This window comes from Garra rufa, chromosome 3 (genome assembly GCF_049309525.1).
Source record: "Garra rufa chromosome 3, GarRuf1.0, whole genome shotgun sequence".
In the NCBI taxonomy this organism is placed as follows: domain Eukaryota; kingdom Metazoa; phylum Chordata; class Actinopteri; order Cypriniformes; family Cyprinidae; genus Garra; species Garra rufa.
Window position 1 is genome coordinate 28,779,623 of NC_133363.1, and position 18,149 is coordinate 28,797,771.

Here is an 18,149-nt window from a genome sequence, read left to right on the forward strand (position 1 = left end):
CTAGCCTGACATGCTCTCGCGTATGAATGAACAGGCAGCATCTGTGGACAGAGTGGGCGCATTAGGCAACATCCTCAAATAGCCTATATTTCAAAAGAAGCCGCCACGGTCCTGACCACATCACTGTCTTTACTGGGTGTTTTTAGCGAATAATTGTGTTGGACTGTCATGATTTTGGCTAATGCAGAACTCTACTGAATGATGTACATCAGAGAAGTGGGTAAACGCAAAGCCGACCAATGCACTACACCACTGCATTACCGTGCTCAATAGTAGGGCTGTGCAATAAATCGCATGCGATTGTCATGCGTATCTCATCAGTAAAGCCGGTTCTGTGATTAGTAGTAAATCTCCATCACGTGCGTTCAGATGGCGCGGTATTTAAAACACTAAGCCGTAGATCACTGAAAAGCTACGCAATATCGCGTTCAAAATCTAATGCGATTCATCTGCGATTTTGAACGCGATATTGCGTAGCTTTTCAGTGATCTACGGCTCAGTGTTTTGAATACCGCTCCATCTGAACGCAGGTGATGGAGATTTACTACTAATCACAGAACCGGCTTTACTGATGAGATACGCATAATAATCGCATGCGATTTATTGCACAGCCCTACTCAATAGCATTAGCACAGGCATAACTCCCTTCAAACTCTATATGGAATGTCACCGTTTCTGTCACCAAAATCTTCTCGAACAGGCAAACACACACACAAAAGTAATCGCCTGCCTTGTTGAAAAACGTATTTAAAACACGTTCAAGTTTTAGAAAATGTAGTTAATATTTGCATCATTATTGATTTATCTCATCCACCCGCGACCCACCCGCAAATAATCAGAATGCATTTTTTTGTTACCCGACCCACCCGACCCGCGGATTATCCGCAGTGCCCGTGGATATAACCACCATCCGCGCATCACTATTGCCTACTGACAAAGAAATTATCAGTCTATAATTTTTATAGTAGGTTTATTTGAACAGTGAGAGACAGAACAACAAAAAAAATCCAGAAAAACCCATTTCAAAAAAGTGAAATAAGTATTTGATCCCCTTGTCAATCAGCAAGATTTCTGGCTCCCAGGTGTCTTTTATACAGGTCACGAGCTGAGATTAGGAGCACTCTCTTAAAGGGAGTGCTCCTAATCTCAGCTTGTTACCTGTATAAAAGACACCTGTCCACGGAAGCAATCAATCAATCAGATTCCAAACTCTCCACCATGGCCAAGACCAAAGAGCTGTTCAAGGATGTCAGGGAGCTGTCCAAGGATATCGGGGACAAGATTGTAGACCTACACAAGGCTGGAAGGGGCTACAAGACCATCACCAAGCAGCTTGGAGCGATTATTCACAAATGGAAGAAACACAAAATAACTGTCAATCTCCCTCGGTCTGGGGCTCCTTGCAAGACCTCACCTCGTGGAGTTTCAATTATCATGAGAGTGATGAGGAATCAGCCCAGAACTACACAGGAGGATCTTGTCAATGATCTCAAGACAGTTGGGACCATAGTCACCAAGAAAACAATTGGTAAAACACTATGCCGTGAAGGACTGAAATCCTGCAGCGCCCGCAAGGTCCCCCTGCTCAAAAAAAGCACATGTACAGGCCCATCTGAAGTTTGCCAATGAACATCTGAATGATTCAGAGGAGAACTGGGTGAAAGTGTTGTGGTCAGATGAGACCACACAGAAAATCAAGCTCTTTGGCATCAACTCAACTCGTGTTTGGAAGAGGAGGAATGCTGCCTATGACCCCAAGAACACCATCCCCACTGTAAAACATGGAGGTGGAATGCTTTGGGGATGTTTTTCTGCTAAGGGATGGGGCCATGAACCATAAAATCTTGGGTGAGAAACTCCTTCCCTTAGCCAGGGCATTGAAAATGGGTCATGGATGGGTATTTCAGCATGACAATGACCCAAAACACAGTTTGTCAGTGGGCAAACGTACAAAATCAGCAGGGCATCAAATAATTTTTTCACTCACTGTACATATTACATACTTAATAAAAAGTACCCTGCAATTGTAGTTTTATACTAAGTTTAAAGCCTGCTAAATTGGAACAACTAATTTTGTACTTAATGCATTTTAATTGTGCAGAAGTAGTGCTGAAGTCCAACTTCAGCTACAACTACTAGCTGATTGTGCTAAAGTTAAAATATAGGAAGTATACTTTAGGTACACTTTAAATATTTTGCATGTAAGACATGACTTGAACTATACTTAGTAGACAATAAATGCATTTTAGGTCTATTACTTATTTAGGGTAATGCTTGTAATTCAGTGTGCTTGAGTTTTTTTTTTTATTTAGGCTAGTATTAGTTTTTTGTGATATTAATGCCGCGTTCCAGACAACCCGTAACCCATGTTTTTCCAAACTTCTACCAGTGAAAGTGCACTGGAACGGCAGTCAAACCCGTGACTTCCCACCCGTGAACTCGTATTAGATCGATGTACTCCCAGTTCCGAGTTCTGACGTCACATACAGTAGCCCGCGAAACAACAAAGTCAGCCCTAATGGATGCAGTGTTTATGCAAGTAGCACACGGTGGAAAAATAGAGCTTAGGACAATATAACGTTGCAATCAAATTAATAATAATATAAAAATAATAATAATTCATAAATGTGCCCAGGCAGTTTTTGCGTGACTTGCCTGGAACGCTACAAATTCGTGAGTCGTGGTTTGAAGTGGTGATTTACCAGTTAAAAAACCTGCCTGGAACGCAGCAGAACACTGGTGACAAGAATTATGAAATTTCTATGGTATCAAAAAATTTCACTAGCTTAAACGGGGTTCCTACAGGGTTTGAAAAAGCATGGAAAGCAGAGTATGGAAAATATTTGTTTCCAGACTTTTGCCTTTATTTAGTTTTTTATAATAGGAAATCAAGAAGTTAATGAAAATAAATTTATTGTAGAGGATGGCAGCTGTTTAGTGATTCTACAGTGATTGTCAAATACGACTGAATAAATTCAGTGTGCACTTTTCATTATGCAAAATGTAGATTATAAGCTTTTTGGGATTCTTCTCACTATATTCTTAGCACCTTATTACATAGCCTCAGGGACCTTTGTGAAAGTAAAAAAATGTATAGACTTTTATGTGTGCACAAGAAACCATTAAACTTAGCATATTGAACAATGCACGCAGATTCACCTATTGTGCCATCAGCCCTTTTCACGGTGTGGTTTCTTGGCCACCACAGACTATGCGTTAAAAAGGCCTTGAAATATGGCATACTGCCCTAATGAAAGTCAAATTAAAAAATTTATAAAAAATACAGTACAAGTCTTTTTTTTTTCATAGACCCTTGAACTTGCCAAATTTTCTCCATCAGCCCATTTTGTATTATAGTTTCCCCACTGCCACTGAGGATGTGTTAAATTGGACATTAGGCCTTGATATTGTCATATTAGAGGTATTACTATAAGAAAATCCAAATTTTGAGCAAGTAGATCTCTGTTAATTGATGTGCATCCAGGCTCTCATTTAGTTCATGGTAAGATGGCAGTGATACACAAAGGAAATACATTATATAAAACTAGAAACTGTAATGCGTAAGCATGCAGAAAATTCCCTTGTTAATGTAGTTTCTGAAAATAGCTGAAAATAATGTTCCATGAACCATTTATGTTAAAAATGGTCTGCAAATCTACTGAGAGGTTTGGAAATTTGAGTCTGGAAGAGTATGGAATTTTAAATGGAAAATGTGTAGGAACCCTGCATAAAGGCCTTTTTTAAAGCAAAAATAATTATATTGTGATATATATTGTTACCGTAAAATAAAATGACTCATATCGTGATATAAGATTTTGGTCATATCGGCCACCCCTAGGTCTCTCCCACCTCAGCTGATACAGAACTGATCTCATACAGTAGCAGATGTTTTATCGTGTTAAGCCTGCCAAGAAGTGATGTTACTGTGAACCAACTTCCTGCTGCTGTCTGAATGTGGTCTGATGTACGTTTCAGACATGCAGATTAGAAATTTCAGAGTTCAAAAGTGTTCTGTTTGTCTAGTTTTACTTGGAATATAAGGGTGAAGTTGTTGTTTTTCTTTAGTTTGAGGTAACACAAGGTAATAAACTAGAAAAATTGAAAGCTCTGCTTCTACAGCTTTTAAAGACCACTTTGAAATCACATTATTTTATTCTCTTTTATTTATTATTTATTCTGATTGGCAGCACTTTTTTTGACACTAAGGATTAAACAAACAGCTATACTTGGTTTTGTGAAGAAAAAATCTTTTTTCTCAGTGTTTATCTTTTGTCCTTGTGATGTCCCCCATTCAAAAGTTTGGGATCAGTATGATGTGTTTTTTTTTATATACTTTTATTCAGCGAGGATGTATTAAATGTATCAAAAGTGACAGTAAAGACATTTTTATTGTAACCAAATATTCAGTTTCAAATAAATGTTGTTTCTATTCATCAAAGAATCCTGAAAAAGAAAAAGAATCCACCGAAATGTTTCATGAACAACTAATTAAGCGTATTAGAATGATTTCTGAAGAATCGTGTGACACTGAGGACTGGAGTAATGGCTGTTGAAAATTCAGCTGTGGCATCACAGGAATAATTTGTGTTTTAAAATATTTTAAAATGGGAAATAGTTACACTACCAGACAAAAAGAAGTTTTTAAAGAAGTCTCTTTTGCTTACTAAGCCTAAATTTTTAATCCAAAGTACAGCAAAAAGTCAAGTATTTTTTATTATTTAAAATAACCGTTTTCTATTTGAATATATTTTAAAATGTAATTTATTCCTGTGATTTAAAAGCTGATTTTTTAGCATCATTACTCTAGTCACATGATCCTTCAGAAATCATTCTAATATTCTGATTTAAAAACATTTATTATTATTATTAGTATGTTGAAAACAGCGGAGTAGAATTTTTTTAGGTTTCTTTGATGAATAGAAAGATCCTAAGATCATTTATCTGATTTATCTGAAATAAAAATCCTTTATAACATTAAACACTATACTGTTCAAAAGCTTAGAGTCAGTATCTTAAAGAAAATGAATACTTTTATTTAGTAAGGATGCTAATGTTAAATTGATAAGAAAGTTATGATAAAGGCATTTTTAAATGTTACAGAAGATTTCTATTTTAGATAAATGCTGTTCTTCTGAACTTTCTATTCATCAAAGAAATCTGAAAAAATCTACTCAGCTGTTTTCAACATAAAAAATTATAATAATAAATGTTTTTTGAGCAGCAAAATCAGAATATTAGAATGATTTCTGAAGAATCATTTGACTGGAGTAATGATGCTAAAAATTAAGCTTTAAAAAACAGGAATAAATTACATTTTAAAATATATTTAAATAGAAAACAGTTATTTGAAATAGTAAAAATATTTCAAAATTGTTGCTGTTGCTGTTTTTGCTGTACTTCAGATCAAATAAATGCAGGCTTGGTGAGCAGAAGAGACGTCTTTAAAAAAACATTAAAAATCTTGCTGTTCCAAAACATTTGTTGTAGTGGCAGATGATCACTCAAGTAATACAGGTTCAAGTCTTACCTGTGACTGTGACTTTCTCAGATACCTTTCTCTCTTGTATCTTGTATTTTTATATTTAGTGATTAACAGCATCAATTGTTTTGGCTGTCTAGTTTAAATTTGTAGACAACATTATTGTTATAGATTTTTCACCAAAAAAAAGTACAATAAAGGTTGGACACTAATGTCCAGTTCAGAATGCAGATGAGACTTGATCAGAACTGCAAGAGTCACACTCCAACACATGTACAGTGCAAAAGTATTATAATTCATGAATGTGCACTGTCAGAATGTAGTCAGTCCTGACATGGACGTGTCATTATGAATGCACAACATATGTTAGACAAAATTCTCCATCTGCTCTATCAGGATGGTAATTGCTCTTTTCTTTTTTTACATGTGACAGCCAAATGCATTATTCATTAGCTGAATGATATTCAATACTAGGGCGCTGTCAGAGGTAGCGAATGGCAGAGATGTCCTCTTTTACTATTTTTTTTCTCTTGCTTGAAGTCAGTGCCACATGTAATGTGATGTGGCATTTAACGCCCAGTCATCGTGACATAAACAAGTTCAGTGTGTGTGTGTGTGTGTGTGTGTGTGTGTGTGTGTGTGTGTGTGTGTGTGTGTGTGTGTGTGTGTGTGTGTGTGTGTGTGTGTGTGTGTGTGTGTGTGTGTGTGTGTGTGTGTGTGTGTGTGTGTGTGTGTGTGTGTGTGTGTGTGTGTGTGTGATGGAGGGCTTTTGCTGTATTCTCTACAGCTACTAGACGTGTGCATGTGTACTGTATAGCAGAAACCTGAAGTCATTAGTGGCAATAAGCAACTGGCTCGTACTCCTACCGTACGCTTACACATGCTTTGATTCTCACACAGACACACACACAGTCACATTCACTCTCTCCTTCTGCTGTTGTACTGAGAGAGAAAACTCTTAAAATACAGAAAACAAAAGCAGCACAGATTCTTTATCTCAAGAATGGAAGGCAGCTGTACTCTGATTGGTGGTGATAAGGGTATACTGTATGTATGAGGTTTTGCTTATATTTTATAGAACAAAGTCCCCAGCTTTAAGTCAGCTACGCTCCTGGGATTCGACACACAAAACTTTGGCTTATTCAACATACTAAGTACCGTCTTGATTCAAACTGGAGGTTAGTATTTTGCTAAATCTTTCATTGGGCTATGAGAGATGAGTTAAAACCTGAAGACATTATTTAAACATTGGATGGCAATTTTTCATAAGTTGGTATGATTCTTTAGGATCTTAATGAAATGTCTGCAACATACTTTGGTTAAAATTCCTCAGTGATCGTGTACAACAACACCTGTTTGTCAAAACAGCTCTGTTCACAGCAAACTATTTCGGTGCATGGCTCTTTAAAGGTTGTATCAGCGATTTCTAGCCTGAAACATAAAGTGTCAAATTCAGCTGACCTTTCTTCACGATCCGCTCGCTGCCTGCCCCATAAATTGTCTGTGAAAAAACCGTGTCTCTCTGGTCAGCCTAGGGTCCGAGATATGCCAAAAAAACATTCGGCACTACCAACCTTTCCACACATAAACAAACAGTGTTCCAACCAATCAGCGTCAGGGGTTTGGTGTTGTGGACTTTCGCTCCGCCTCCCTCAAATCCCAGCACCAATAGGAAAGTGAAGACTCCTACAGCTGTTCGAGTGCGCAGAAAATGGCGGACAGCGCACAACTGGCTGAGGGCGGAAATATGCTAATACAGGACAGTCCGTCAGTGGTCGTAGGTTGAGGCTTGAGATATCATATGACGTCATATTGCTCAGAAAATCAAAATGCTTGATAATTGAGATTGTTTTGATTTTTTGGGGATTAAAAAAAGGAGTGAATGGATTTTTATCATTGTAGGGTTGTTGTGTCCACACACTGCTAAGACACATTTATATGCAAACACCATGTAAAGGTGAATTTTGCATCCCTTGTCCATTTTAAATATATTAACACAATGAAAATAACACATTTACTGAATTTCTTTATTACTGTTTCATTCGGTTCTCTAAAGACTGGTCAGAATTATTATTTTGTTCTGGTCTTTCTTTTCTTGCAACATGTAGTCTGTCTGTTCAAAAGTGCATTTGTATTCTTTCCACTTTCCCCTTCAGCTTATTCATTTTTTGTAAGGCAAAATTCTGTGTAAAACTTTCTTTGTATATTTTTCTTGTAATGTATTGGTCTCAATACATGTAAAATACAGTTGAAGTCGAAAGTTTACACACACCTTGCAGAATCTTGCAATTTTTAAATATATGTTCATGAGTCCCTTGTTTGTACTGAACAGTTAAACAGCCTGCTGTTCTTCAGAAAAATCCTTCAGGTCCAATAGATTCTTTGGTTTTTCAGCATTTTTGTATGTTAAAACCCTTTCCAACAATAACTGTATGATTTTGAGATCCATCTTTTTACATTAAGGACAACTGAGGGACTCATGCAACTATTACAGAAGGTTCAAAAGCTCAAAGATGCTTCATAAGGAAACACGATACACTAAGAGCAGAGAGGTGAAAACTTTTGATTTGAAGATCAGGGTAAATTTAACTTATTTTGTCTTCTGGGAAACAAGTAGCTTCTGAACAGCAATACTTAATTAAAAAAAAAGGTATTTAGGCAAAATAAGAAAAATGTACACGTCTTCATTCTGTTCAAAAGTTTACACCCCTGGCTCGTAATGTATCGTTTTTCCTTCTGAAGCATCAGTGACCTTTTGAACCTTCTAACAATAGGTGCATATGAGTCCCTCAGTTGTCCTCAGTGTGAAAAGATGGATCATTGTTGGAAAGGGTTCAGATAGACAAAAATGCTGAAAAACCAAAGAATTTGTGGGACCTGAAGGATTTTTCTGAAAAACAGCGGGCAGTTTAACTGTTTAGGACAAACAGGGGACTCATAAACAACTATCACTAAACAAAAAAAAATGTATATATGTATGTAAAGTTTTGAACTTGGTCATTTATATAAATTCAACTATTATTTTCTCTTGAAATATCTTATTCAGGTCAGTACTAAATAAAAATAACTTTTTGTATGATCCCTCTTATTTTGGTAAAATTTACATTTTGCAGACTCTGCAAGGTGTATGTAAGGGAGTGCTCCTAATCTAGTTTAGTTGTTTAGTTTATCTAATTTAGTTTTGTAACCTGTATAAAAGACACCTGTCCACAGAAGCAATCAGTCAATCAGACTCCAAACTCTCCACCATGGCCAAGACCAAAGAGCTCTCCAAGGATGTCAGGGACAAGATTGTAGACCTACACAAGGCTGGAATGGGCTAGAAGACCTTCGCCAAGCAGCTTGGTGAGAAGGTGACCAGAGTTGGTGCAGTTATTTGCAAATGGAAGAAACATAAAATAACAGTTAATCTCCCTTGGTCTGGGGCTTTGTACAAGATCTCACCTTGTGAAGTTTCAATGAGTTTCCATTCAGGAGTTTCAATTTAGCTGGGACCATAGTTACCAAGAAAATAATTGGTAACACTACACTGTGAAGGACTGAAATCCTGCAGCGCCCGCAAAGTCCCAAAAGAAAGCACATGTACAGGCCTGTCTGAAGTTTGCCAATGAACATCTGAAATGTTGTGGTCAGATGAGACCAAAATCAAGCTCTTTGGCATCAACTCAACTCTCCGTGTTTGGAGGAGGGGGAATGTTGCCTATGACCCCAAGAACACCATCCCCACCGTCAAACATGGAGGTGGAAACATTATGCTTCGGGGTGTTTTTCTACTAAGGGGACAGGACAACTGCACTGCATCAAAGGGACTGTGGATGGGGTCATGTACCATCAGGGCCAGGGCATTGAAGCCAGCTAGGGCATTGAAAATGGGTCGTCGATGGTATGACCCAAAACACACGGCCAAGTAGGGCTGGGCGATAAAACGATAACGATATATATCGCGATAGACAAGAGATCGATATCAATAAAAAAATTTGTTTGATAAAACGTTCGATATTTTGTATTCTTCGTCGGCCCGCCCAGCCCCCCTTTAACGTTCAGTTCATAGCGCCGGATCACAATAGAAGTTAAGATTATCTTTCCTACAGAACGGGTCCATGTTGTTGTATTAAACAAACTAAATAGCCTTATGTTATTTATCTTATTTACACGACGGCATTTGATTTCTGTCTCTACATGATCGCGCGTTTACAATGTCTCCTCACAGACGGGATCGCGGACTCCATTCATAAAAACGGACTTTACTATAGGGCGGAATGCCGCGGAATTCGTCGATTTTTGGACCAATAAATCAAAAGTTGGTCTGTTAATGAATTCAGATCGCGATATGGACTAGTGTTTGTGAAAACTGAAATGCAAAAAGACCGTTTCAATAAGAATCCTGCATGTTCCGTTTGCCTCTATATGTATGAATGGAGGAGACGCGTTTTATTTTCACTATAAAATAAAGTGCATACTGCACACGTGACGCTCCCGCTAATTTTTGGCCTTTGCATCTCACATGAACAGACAAACTCCAATAAATACATCTCCAAAGCTGCTGTGAGTGTCACTTTTTTGTCAATTTTACCGTTTCATTAGTGAAACTAGCATCATTCATACTGTATTACACACTGAAACTTCACGGCAACCTGTCAAAATAAAAGTACGGTTTAACATGTAACAGAACAATATTAGTCTTGTATTACTTTGTACAGTATAATGTAGGTGTTTATATGTTCACATTTAAATATTTACATAAAACAATATATATGATAAAATAATAAAATTAAAGAGTCACCACTTAATTGTTGAAAAAATACTATTATTATTAAACCTTTTTTTAACTGAATATAATTTTTCTTCTGTGTATTAATTTTAACAGTAAATCTCCATTTATTTTTATTTTTAAAAATAAATCAGTGATTTTGCTTTCATTTGATTATCAGAAAAATTAAAACAAGAATTTCTGAAAAAAAAAAAAAAAAAGATTGTAAGGCCCTGTTGTTCAAAATGTTGAAAGTTTTGGACTTATTTTTTCACTTAAATAAATATTTTTGTTATTACACAAAGTATAGGCTAAAGTACCGGGAAAGAAGTAATGTTGGCTACTGGCAACCAGCAATCTGTGCAGAAATAAATATTATCAGCCAAGTACTTTGCAACAACTGACCTGTGGTCAAGCCGTACTTCTGGGCCATACATTAGCTTGACCATTCACTTCTTCGACAATGAATGGGGTTTAAATTGAGGATTAAGAGATAATTAAGTGTATATTGTGACATTAGACTTATGTTTACATTTTAATTATTTGAGTTTTCCATGGTTGTTGACATTTCTGTCTTAATAACTGAGGGGATTATGATCAGAGGCAGGTTAAGTTTAAAATAAAAATGCTTGAGTGTAATATATTTTTCTCCTGGTCCTTATTTTAAATGGGTCATAAAAATATCAATAATTATCGATATCGACCGATATGAAACACTGATATCGTGATATAGTTTTCAGCCATATCGCCCAGCCCTACGGCCAAGGCAACAATAGAGTGGCTCAAGAAGAAGCACATGAAGGTCCTGGATTGGCCTGGCCATATCTTTGAATGGAGCTGAAGGTTTGAGTTGCCAAATGTCAGCCTCGAAACTATGACTTTGAGGATCTGCAAAGAGTGGGACAAATTCCCTACTGAGATGTGTGCAAACCTGGTAGCCAACTACAAGAAACATCTGACCACTATGATTGCCAACAAGGGTTTTGCTAAGTCATGTTTTGCGAAGGGGTCAAATACTTATTTCACTCAAAACAAAATCCAAATCAATTTATAACTTTTTCAAAATGTTTCTCTGGATTTTTTGTTGTTTTTGTTGTCTCTCACTGTTCAAATAAACCTACCATTACAATTCTAGACTGATCATTTTCTTGTCAGTGGGCAAACATACAAAATCAGCAGGGGATCAAATATTTTTTTCCTCACTGTATTTATTAGCACTGTCACAGTATCAGATTTTCATTATATGATTATCATGGCCAAAAGAATTCACAATAACAGTGTTATTGTGTTATATTTACAATTTTTGAGGGGAACAATATAATAATGGAGATTTAGCAAGACAACTGCGACCTTAATGTAACATTTCCCATTTCAAGTATAACCTTCTACCAAGGTTAGTGAAATTTACAGGATGATGGAGGTAAAAGTGGGTGAACAGGCTGCTTAGTGTTATTACTGCCTTTTGTGACTGCTTACTGTTTATTGTCACTTCCTGCAGACTGGGGTGTCTAACAGAATCCAAAAAAAAAAACTCCCACAATGGTGAGCTAACTTTTTTCGGGTGTGGGTAGAGTGTCTCGCTTTCATCTGTCATCTGCTCCGAAATGATTTTGTGTGGCAGTATTAGCTACACACTGCATCTTCTTTTTTCAGTTTTTTTGACAGGTGGCAACCAGTGTTATACCACAATCTAATATGTTAGACTGTCATCCAAAATTGCTGGTGCTGGTTTATGGTGTAATATTAACATGATATCAATATTTCATTTTTTTTTAAACCGGTCAATATTGCGACAATACGGTTGTGTCGCAATATACTGCTATACTGGCAATATAAAGGCCTTTTTATTTTATTAAACCCATGACCTTGACATTGCGAACATCATGCTTTACAGTTTGCACTACAGGAATCCGAAAGTGGAAATTCCCCACCATGATAGAAATATAAACTTGTGTGTGTGTTTGCGTGTAATTTTCTGTTTCTCTGCAGGCTGCCGGTTTGATCTACGTGGCTATTTGGTGTGTGGTAGATGCTATGAATGTCAATGCATATCTCCTTTTCTCTTTCTCCCCACTGCTCTGCCTCCAGTTCTTGTCTTTCCACTATTCAGTCTTCATTTTTGAGTTGCTTTTTCTGTTCTTGATTTATTTTATTCATTTCCCTGACTTGTTAATATTTCATATGAGTAGTAGGTATTTGTCTCAAGCATGCAAATGGTAAACATGAAGGAATAAAGACTCGGGCACGGGATTTTGACACCAGGACAAACTGCTATGCACCAGGCTGCTACACACTTCATTACACATGTTCCAGATCACATGATATTATCTCCATATGCTGGCTTCTGGAGCATTAGGAACCAAATAAAAAGATGCATTAGTCTATCATAGACCTCATTTGATCTCCTCACTCACTCACTCTCCCTCTTTTTGTTTTTCCTCAGACGGTGACGGCTCCCAGGACCACCTGTTGCCGGTCTGCATGGATAAATCGTGTGATAGAAGTGCAATTTACCTGGCAAAGTCTGGAGGGACAGAGGTACACAAGCCCTCCGTTATTACTCTGTCACACTCTTCCATCCTATCCTTTCATCCGTTTGCATCTGCAGAGTCAGTGAGCACTCAGAGCTGCTGTGAGGACAGTGACAGGACTATTTTAAACATTTTGTCACTGTCACTTCTAAAACTAATGGATAAATTTGAGAGATGGATCAATTGTAAAGCTGGGCATTCATACTGATTTTCTGATTTAGTTTGACTCTCAATCTCTCGATTTGATTCAAGTTAATTTGATTCAAATTCATTTGGGTACATAGCTGTTCAAAAGTTAGGTTTTTTTAAATAAATTTATACTTTAACTTGGCAATTGAACAAAAGTGACAGTAAAGATGTTATAGATTTCTGTTTCAATGCTGTTCTTTTGAAATTTCTATTCTTTAACAAAGAATCCTGAAAAATAAGGACCCAAACTGTCTTCAACGTTGATGATAAGTGTTTCTTAAAGGGATCATCGGATTCAAAACTCACTTTTACATGTTGTTTGAACATTGTGTGTGGGCAGTTTTTGTACACAACCACCCTACAATGATAAAAATACAAGATAAATTTGTTTAATATTTTAAAGTAATACCCCCTTTTTAAAATCGGGTCATTCTCAGCTTCTTCTTGGTGTGACGGCACACCGACAGAGGCCGCTCCCACGATAGTTGATTGACATAAACGCCTTACCTTAGACCCGCCCTCACCGAGCTGAAACAGTCCGACTCCGATCGCCATTGTGTCGACTCAGGTGCAGGGGAAGACAAGAATGTCTCTGATTGAGCGATTGAGGTGTTCTGTTGTTGGATGTAATAATGAACATAGCAGTAGTCATTTACTCCCATCTGAGCCGCTGAAGACTCAGAGGACTAACGTTACTTTAGTTTTTGAAAGAAAAGCACTGATGCCGATCTACATATGTGTCTATGTTTGTGCAAATCATTCGTGATGCAGCTTCACCCACAGCAGAAGTGAGTATAAGGGATTTTTATGCATATTTGCAAATGGCCTTTCTTAATAATGTGCTAGTTAGCAAGTTTTGCAGCTAAATGCGGCTAAAGTAAACATTACGGCTCGTCATCCCACTGGATGAGCAGAGCTAATTAGCATTTAAAGGAACATGCAACAGAATAGCTCGCTCTAATAAGGGCTGATTTTTACAAGGTAAAAAGAGTGTTTCTTACACTACCATTGAGAAATTTTAACCAAAGTATGCTATAGACTTCTCATTAAGACCCTAAAGAATCATATTAACTTGTGGAAAATGGGCACCGATGACCCCTTTAAGAATCAAATCAGCATATTAGAATGAAGAATTATGTGACATTGAAAACTGGAGTAGTGACTGTGGTCATAAAATATTTTAAAATGTACTTACCAAACTCCAAGAGCCATTCATTACAGGAATTGAGCAATACTGGCTGCACCATATATAGGGCCCTATGATTTCTGCAATGCGGAAAATGCGGACAAAATAGCAGACTCCAGTCATAAAATGGAATTTACTGACTGTAAAATGTGAAATGTCACGTCAGATTTTGGATGAATAAACCAAAAGTAGCTCAGTACACTTAAATCAAAATGTGATAGTGTCTGTGAATATTAAGCTCCAAAAATACTATTTAAATATGAAATGCTAATTTAATTATGACTGTTTTGTGGTCCAGGGTCACAAATGTAATTTGTGTTAAACTTTTATTAAATTGCCAATAAATTTTGTAAGTTTTATGATTTGAGTTAATTAAACACGCTTTTTGATTTATATATATTTTTTTAATTTAACCATTAAAACGGCGTCTATAAAAATTACAATGAAAAAAAAACAGTCAAATTAAAATGGAAAAAAAAGGAATTTTGGAAAAAAAAGGAATTTGGGAAAAAATAAAATTGAATTTCATAGGGCTCTACATATGCTACTTGATTCACTTAAAAGCATTCATTTGTGAATTGGACTACACCGGTAGCATTCTATATTTAATCAGAAAACCAGTACTTTTACACAGCACTAAATTTTAAATGGATGTATGGATTGTCTGACATTGGTAATTGATCATTCCAATCAATGGATCTTTTAAGGGGCATTCAGAAAATCTTCACACATTCAGTGGATAATATATGTTCTGAATACAAGAAGATTCAAATAATGATAATAAATTACAATAAAAGCCTATAATAACAGTGGCATCTAGTTATTTGGAGCTCATTGTGTGAAGGCCTGCTGTTGCCTGGCAGCTCATGCTCTTACTGAATGTCAGCCTCACAGTGGAAGGCAGCGGTTATCTCTCTGCCTTCTCACACACACACACACACACACACACACACACACATAGTCCGCCTGTCACAGGCTGTGGGACCAGAGAGAAAGGGAACAACGATGGATGGAGACTAGGAGAGGGCAAGAATGTAAAGGGTGGGGAACACGTGTCAGCTTTTGTCCGCCTGCCACGGGCGCTAGTCTTCACCATCAGATATACTGAAAGGAAATAAAACTTTGACTCTTTCATTATTTTCCCATCTGTCCATCACATTCTCTCTGTCCATTATTGGTCTTTCTTTTCTTTTCTGCTCGGTTCTATCCCCTTCCATTCTCTTTAGAGTTCAGAAAACAACAAGCTTACACTGGTTTGAAAGAGTTTATTCAATGCTGCCAAATAATGAACGTGACTGATATAGACATAGCGGCACACATGGCGTATTGAAAAGAGAAGATAGAAGAAAACAAACACTTGACAAAAGATAGAGAATAACAAAAGACACGCTTGTGTTGTAGTCAAAGAACGCAGTCTATGATTTAATTGGCCCAGGGATTTCTCTGTTTTTAAGCATGTTTGTGTGGACAGGGGTGTGTGTGGCTGCTAATCACACAAATACGCTCTCTCTCACACACACATCGTCTGCTAAATAAACTCGTTCTCTCTGTTTTCCTTTCCAGCTCATCTGCTTAATATTGACAGTGTAAACACATGTAACATCACACTCATTAGAGTGATTAGGGACAGCGATTGTCACCCTCACACACACACTTTTGGCTGGATGTACAAATGGGCACTTCCAAGTCACTTCTGGTTTAAATGAAGGTGGTGTAGTTTTTAAATGAAAATATTTTCTTTATTTAATGACTGGTCCACTTTATTTCAAGGGGTACTTCATCCTAGAAATGAAAATTCTGTCAATAATTAGACCTTTGTTCATCTACAGAACACAAATTAAGATATTTTTTTATGAAATCCAAGAGCTTTCTAACCCTGCAAAGACAGCAACGCAACTGAAATGTTCAAGGCCCAGAAAGGTAGTAAGAACATTGCTAAAATAGTCCATGTGACATCAGTAGTTCAAGCTTAATTTATGAAGTTTCGAGAATACTTTTTGTCCGCAAAATCATTGCTGTCTATGCAGGGTCAGAAAGCTCTCAGATTTCATCAAAAACAACTTAATTGTGACCCGTGCTGGCAAAATTAGTCGGAATGTGCACAAATGTGTCAGATTTTGAGCTACAGGAAAAGAAGTGAAAAATGTCAGTTTAAATAGTAATTAAACTTAAAATTTGTATGTTTTCTAAAAAGGAGTACCTATTTCTCTGCTCACTTTTGGACAACTGCTGAGCTTCTTACCACAAGTTGTAGGTCTATGGTTTTGCAGAATTCCAGATTTGTGAATATGCATATCGAATTTTCGATGACACGAGTCCAAACCAGCGAAAGGAATAACTGACGACGGGTCGTTGAATTCTTGGACCGAAGTAAATTATTCCGCTTATACTAAGGTTACCACACCTCAAGACAACGAGCAGATGATATATTTCCATTTTTGTCCTTAAAATGCTATTTCTTACACATCTCATCCATAGCCTCCATTGCTAATTCCAAAACGTCATTTTAGACTTAGTAACAGCGCTTGAGCTGTTGATAGCAGACTTAATAATAAAGTTTTAGACAGACAGACAGACGGAGAGAGAGAGTGAGGTTAAAGGATTAGTTCACTTCCAGAACAAAAATTTACAGATAATGTACTCACCCCCTTGTCATCCAAGATGTTCATGTCTTTCTTTCTTCAGTCGTAAAGAAATGATGTTTTTTAGGAAAACATTTCAGGATTTTTCTCCATATAATGGATATTTAGGGTGCCCCCAGGTTTGTACTTTCAAAATGCAGTACAAATGCAGCTTCAAATGGCTTTAAACGATCCCAGCCGAGGAAGAAGGGTCTAGCAAAACGATTGCTGCGTCCCAATTTGCCTACTTATGCTATGCAGTATATATACTATATACTGTTGTTTAGTTACATCATCTACATCTACAAAATTTTATTTCCTGCCAATCAGATTCAAGCATTCAGCATTCCAGTAGTATAAAACAAAACGATTGTCTTGAAAGACATTTGCAAAGCGCCTGCGTAAGACGCGTCTCTCCAAGGGCGTATAAAGTACATTATTGCGAAATATGTCTTGGCAAGATTCTCACAACCATAATTAGTTATGTCTTTCATGAACGTTTAGTTAATGGTTGGGGAAAAATCTGATGTGTAACATCAGATTAGATCCATGCATTACAGTAGGTCTTAATCGGCTATAGATCTGTCTTAATGTTAATCAAACATGGAAAAAAAGAGATTAAATAACTTGGTGCTCTTGATTAAATTTCTGTTTATTTGCATCTTTGTTTTTATTTTTAATAACAAAGATAAAATTAAAAAATGGCTTTATTGTAAGAAAAGAATTGGAGGAAAATATTCAGTGTTCTTTGGTGCTTTGAAACCTTCAGAAAACTTTAACTTAATTTTTCTAAAAAAAAAAATCTCTCTATTGCTTTCAAATGGCTGTAGTTCAGACATTTTGGTAACACTTTACAATAAGGTTCATTAGTTAACATTAGTTAACCACATTAGTTAACATGAACTAATAATGAACTGCGCTTATACAGCATTTATTAATCTTTGTTAATGTTAATTTCAACATTTACTAATACATTATTAAAATCTTGTTAACATTAGTTAATGCAGCTTGAACTAACATGAACAAACAATGAACAACTGTATTTCCGTTAACTAACGTTAATGAAGATTAGTAAATACAGTAACTAATGTATTGCTCATGGTTAGTTCATGTTAGTTAATACATTAACTAATGTTTAACTAATGAACCTTATTGTAAAGTGTTACCGACATTTTTTGTCCGATTCTAACAAGTCATATAATTTTGGAAATTTTTAATGGAGATTGTGAAAATTAAAATGCTCATTTTTGAAAATTCATTGTGATTAATTTTGTCAGCACGGGTCATATTTTATGTTCCGAAGATAAGCAAAGGTCTTAGGGGTTTGAAACGACATGATGAGTAATTAACGACAGAATTTTCATCTTTGGGTAATCTATCACTTTAAATTCTG

The 18,149-nt window shown here is 36.6% G+C and overlaps 1 protein-coding gene across 2 annotated transcripts in view; it reads left to right on the forward strand.

The window, feature by feature from the left end:
- The window catches only part of itfg1 (integrin alpha FG-GAP repeat containing 1), a 214,244-nt gene that overhangs the window by 76,213 nt on the left and 119,882 nt on the right, over window positions 1-18,149 (forward strand). For both annotated transcript variants that reach the window (XM_073836919.1, XM_073836920.1), the window contains exon 9: window positions 12,673-12,767. In XM_073836919.1, coding sequence (XP_073693020.1) covers window positions 12,673-12,767 — 95 coding nt within the window. The remainder of the gene's footprint in view (window positions 1-12,672; window positions 12,768-18,149) is intronic.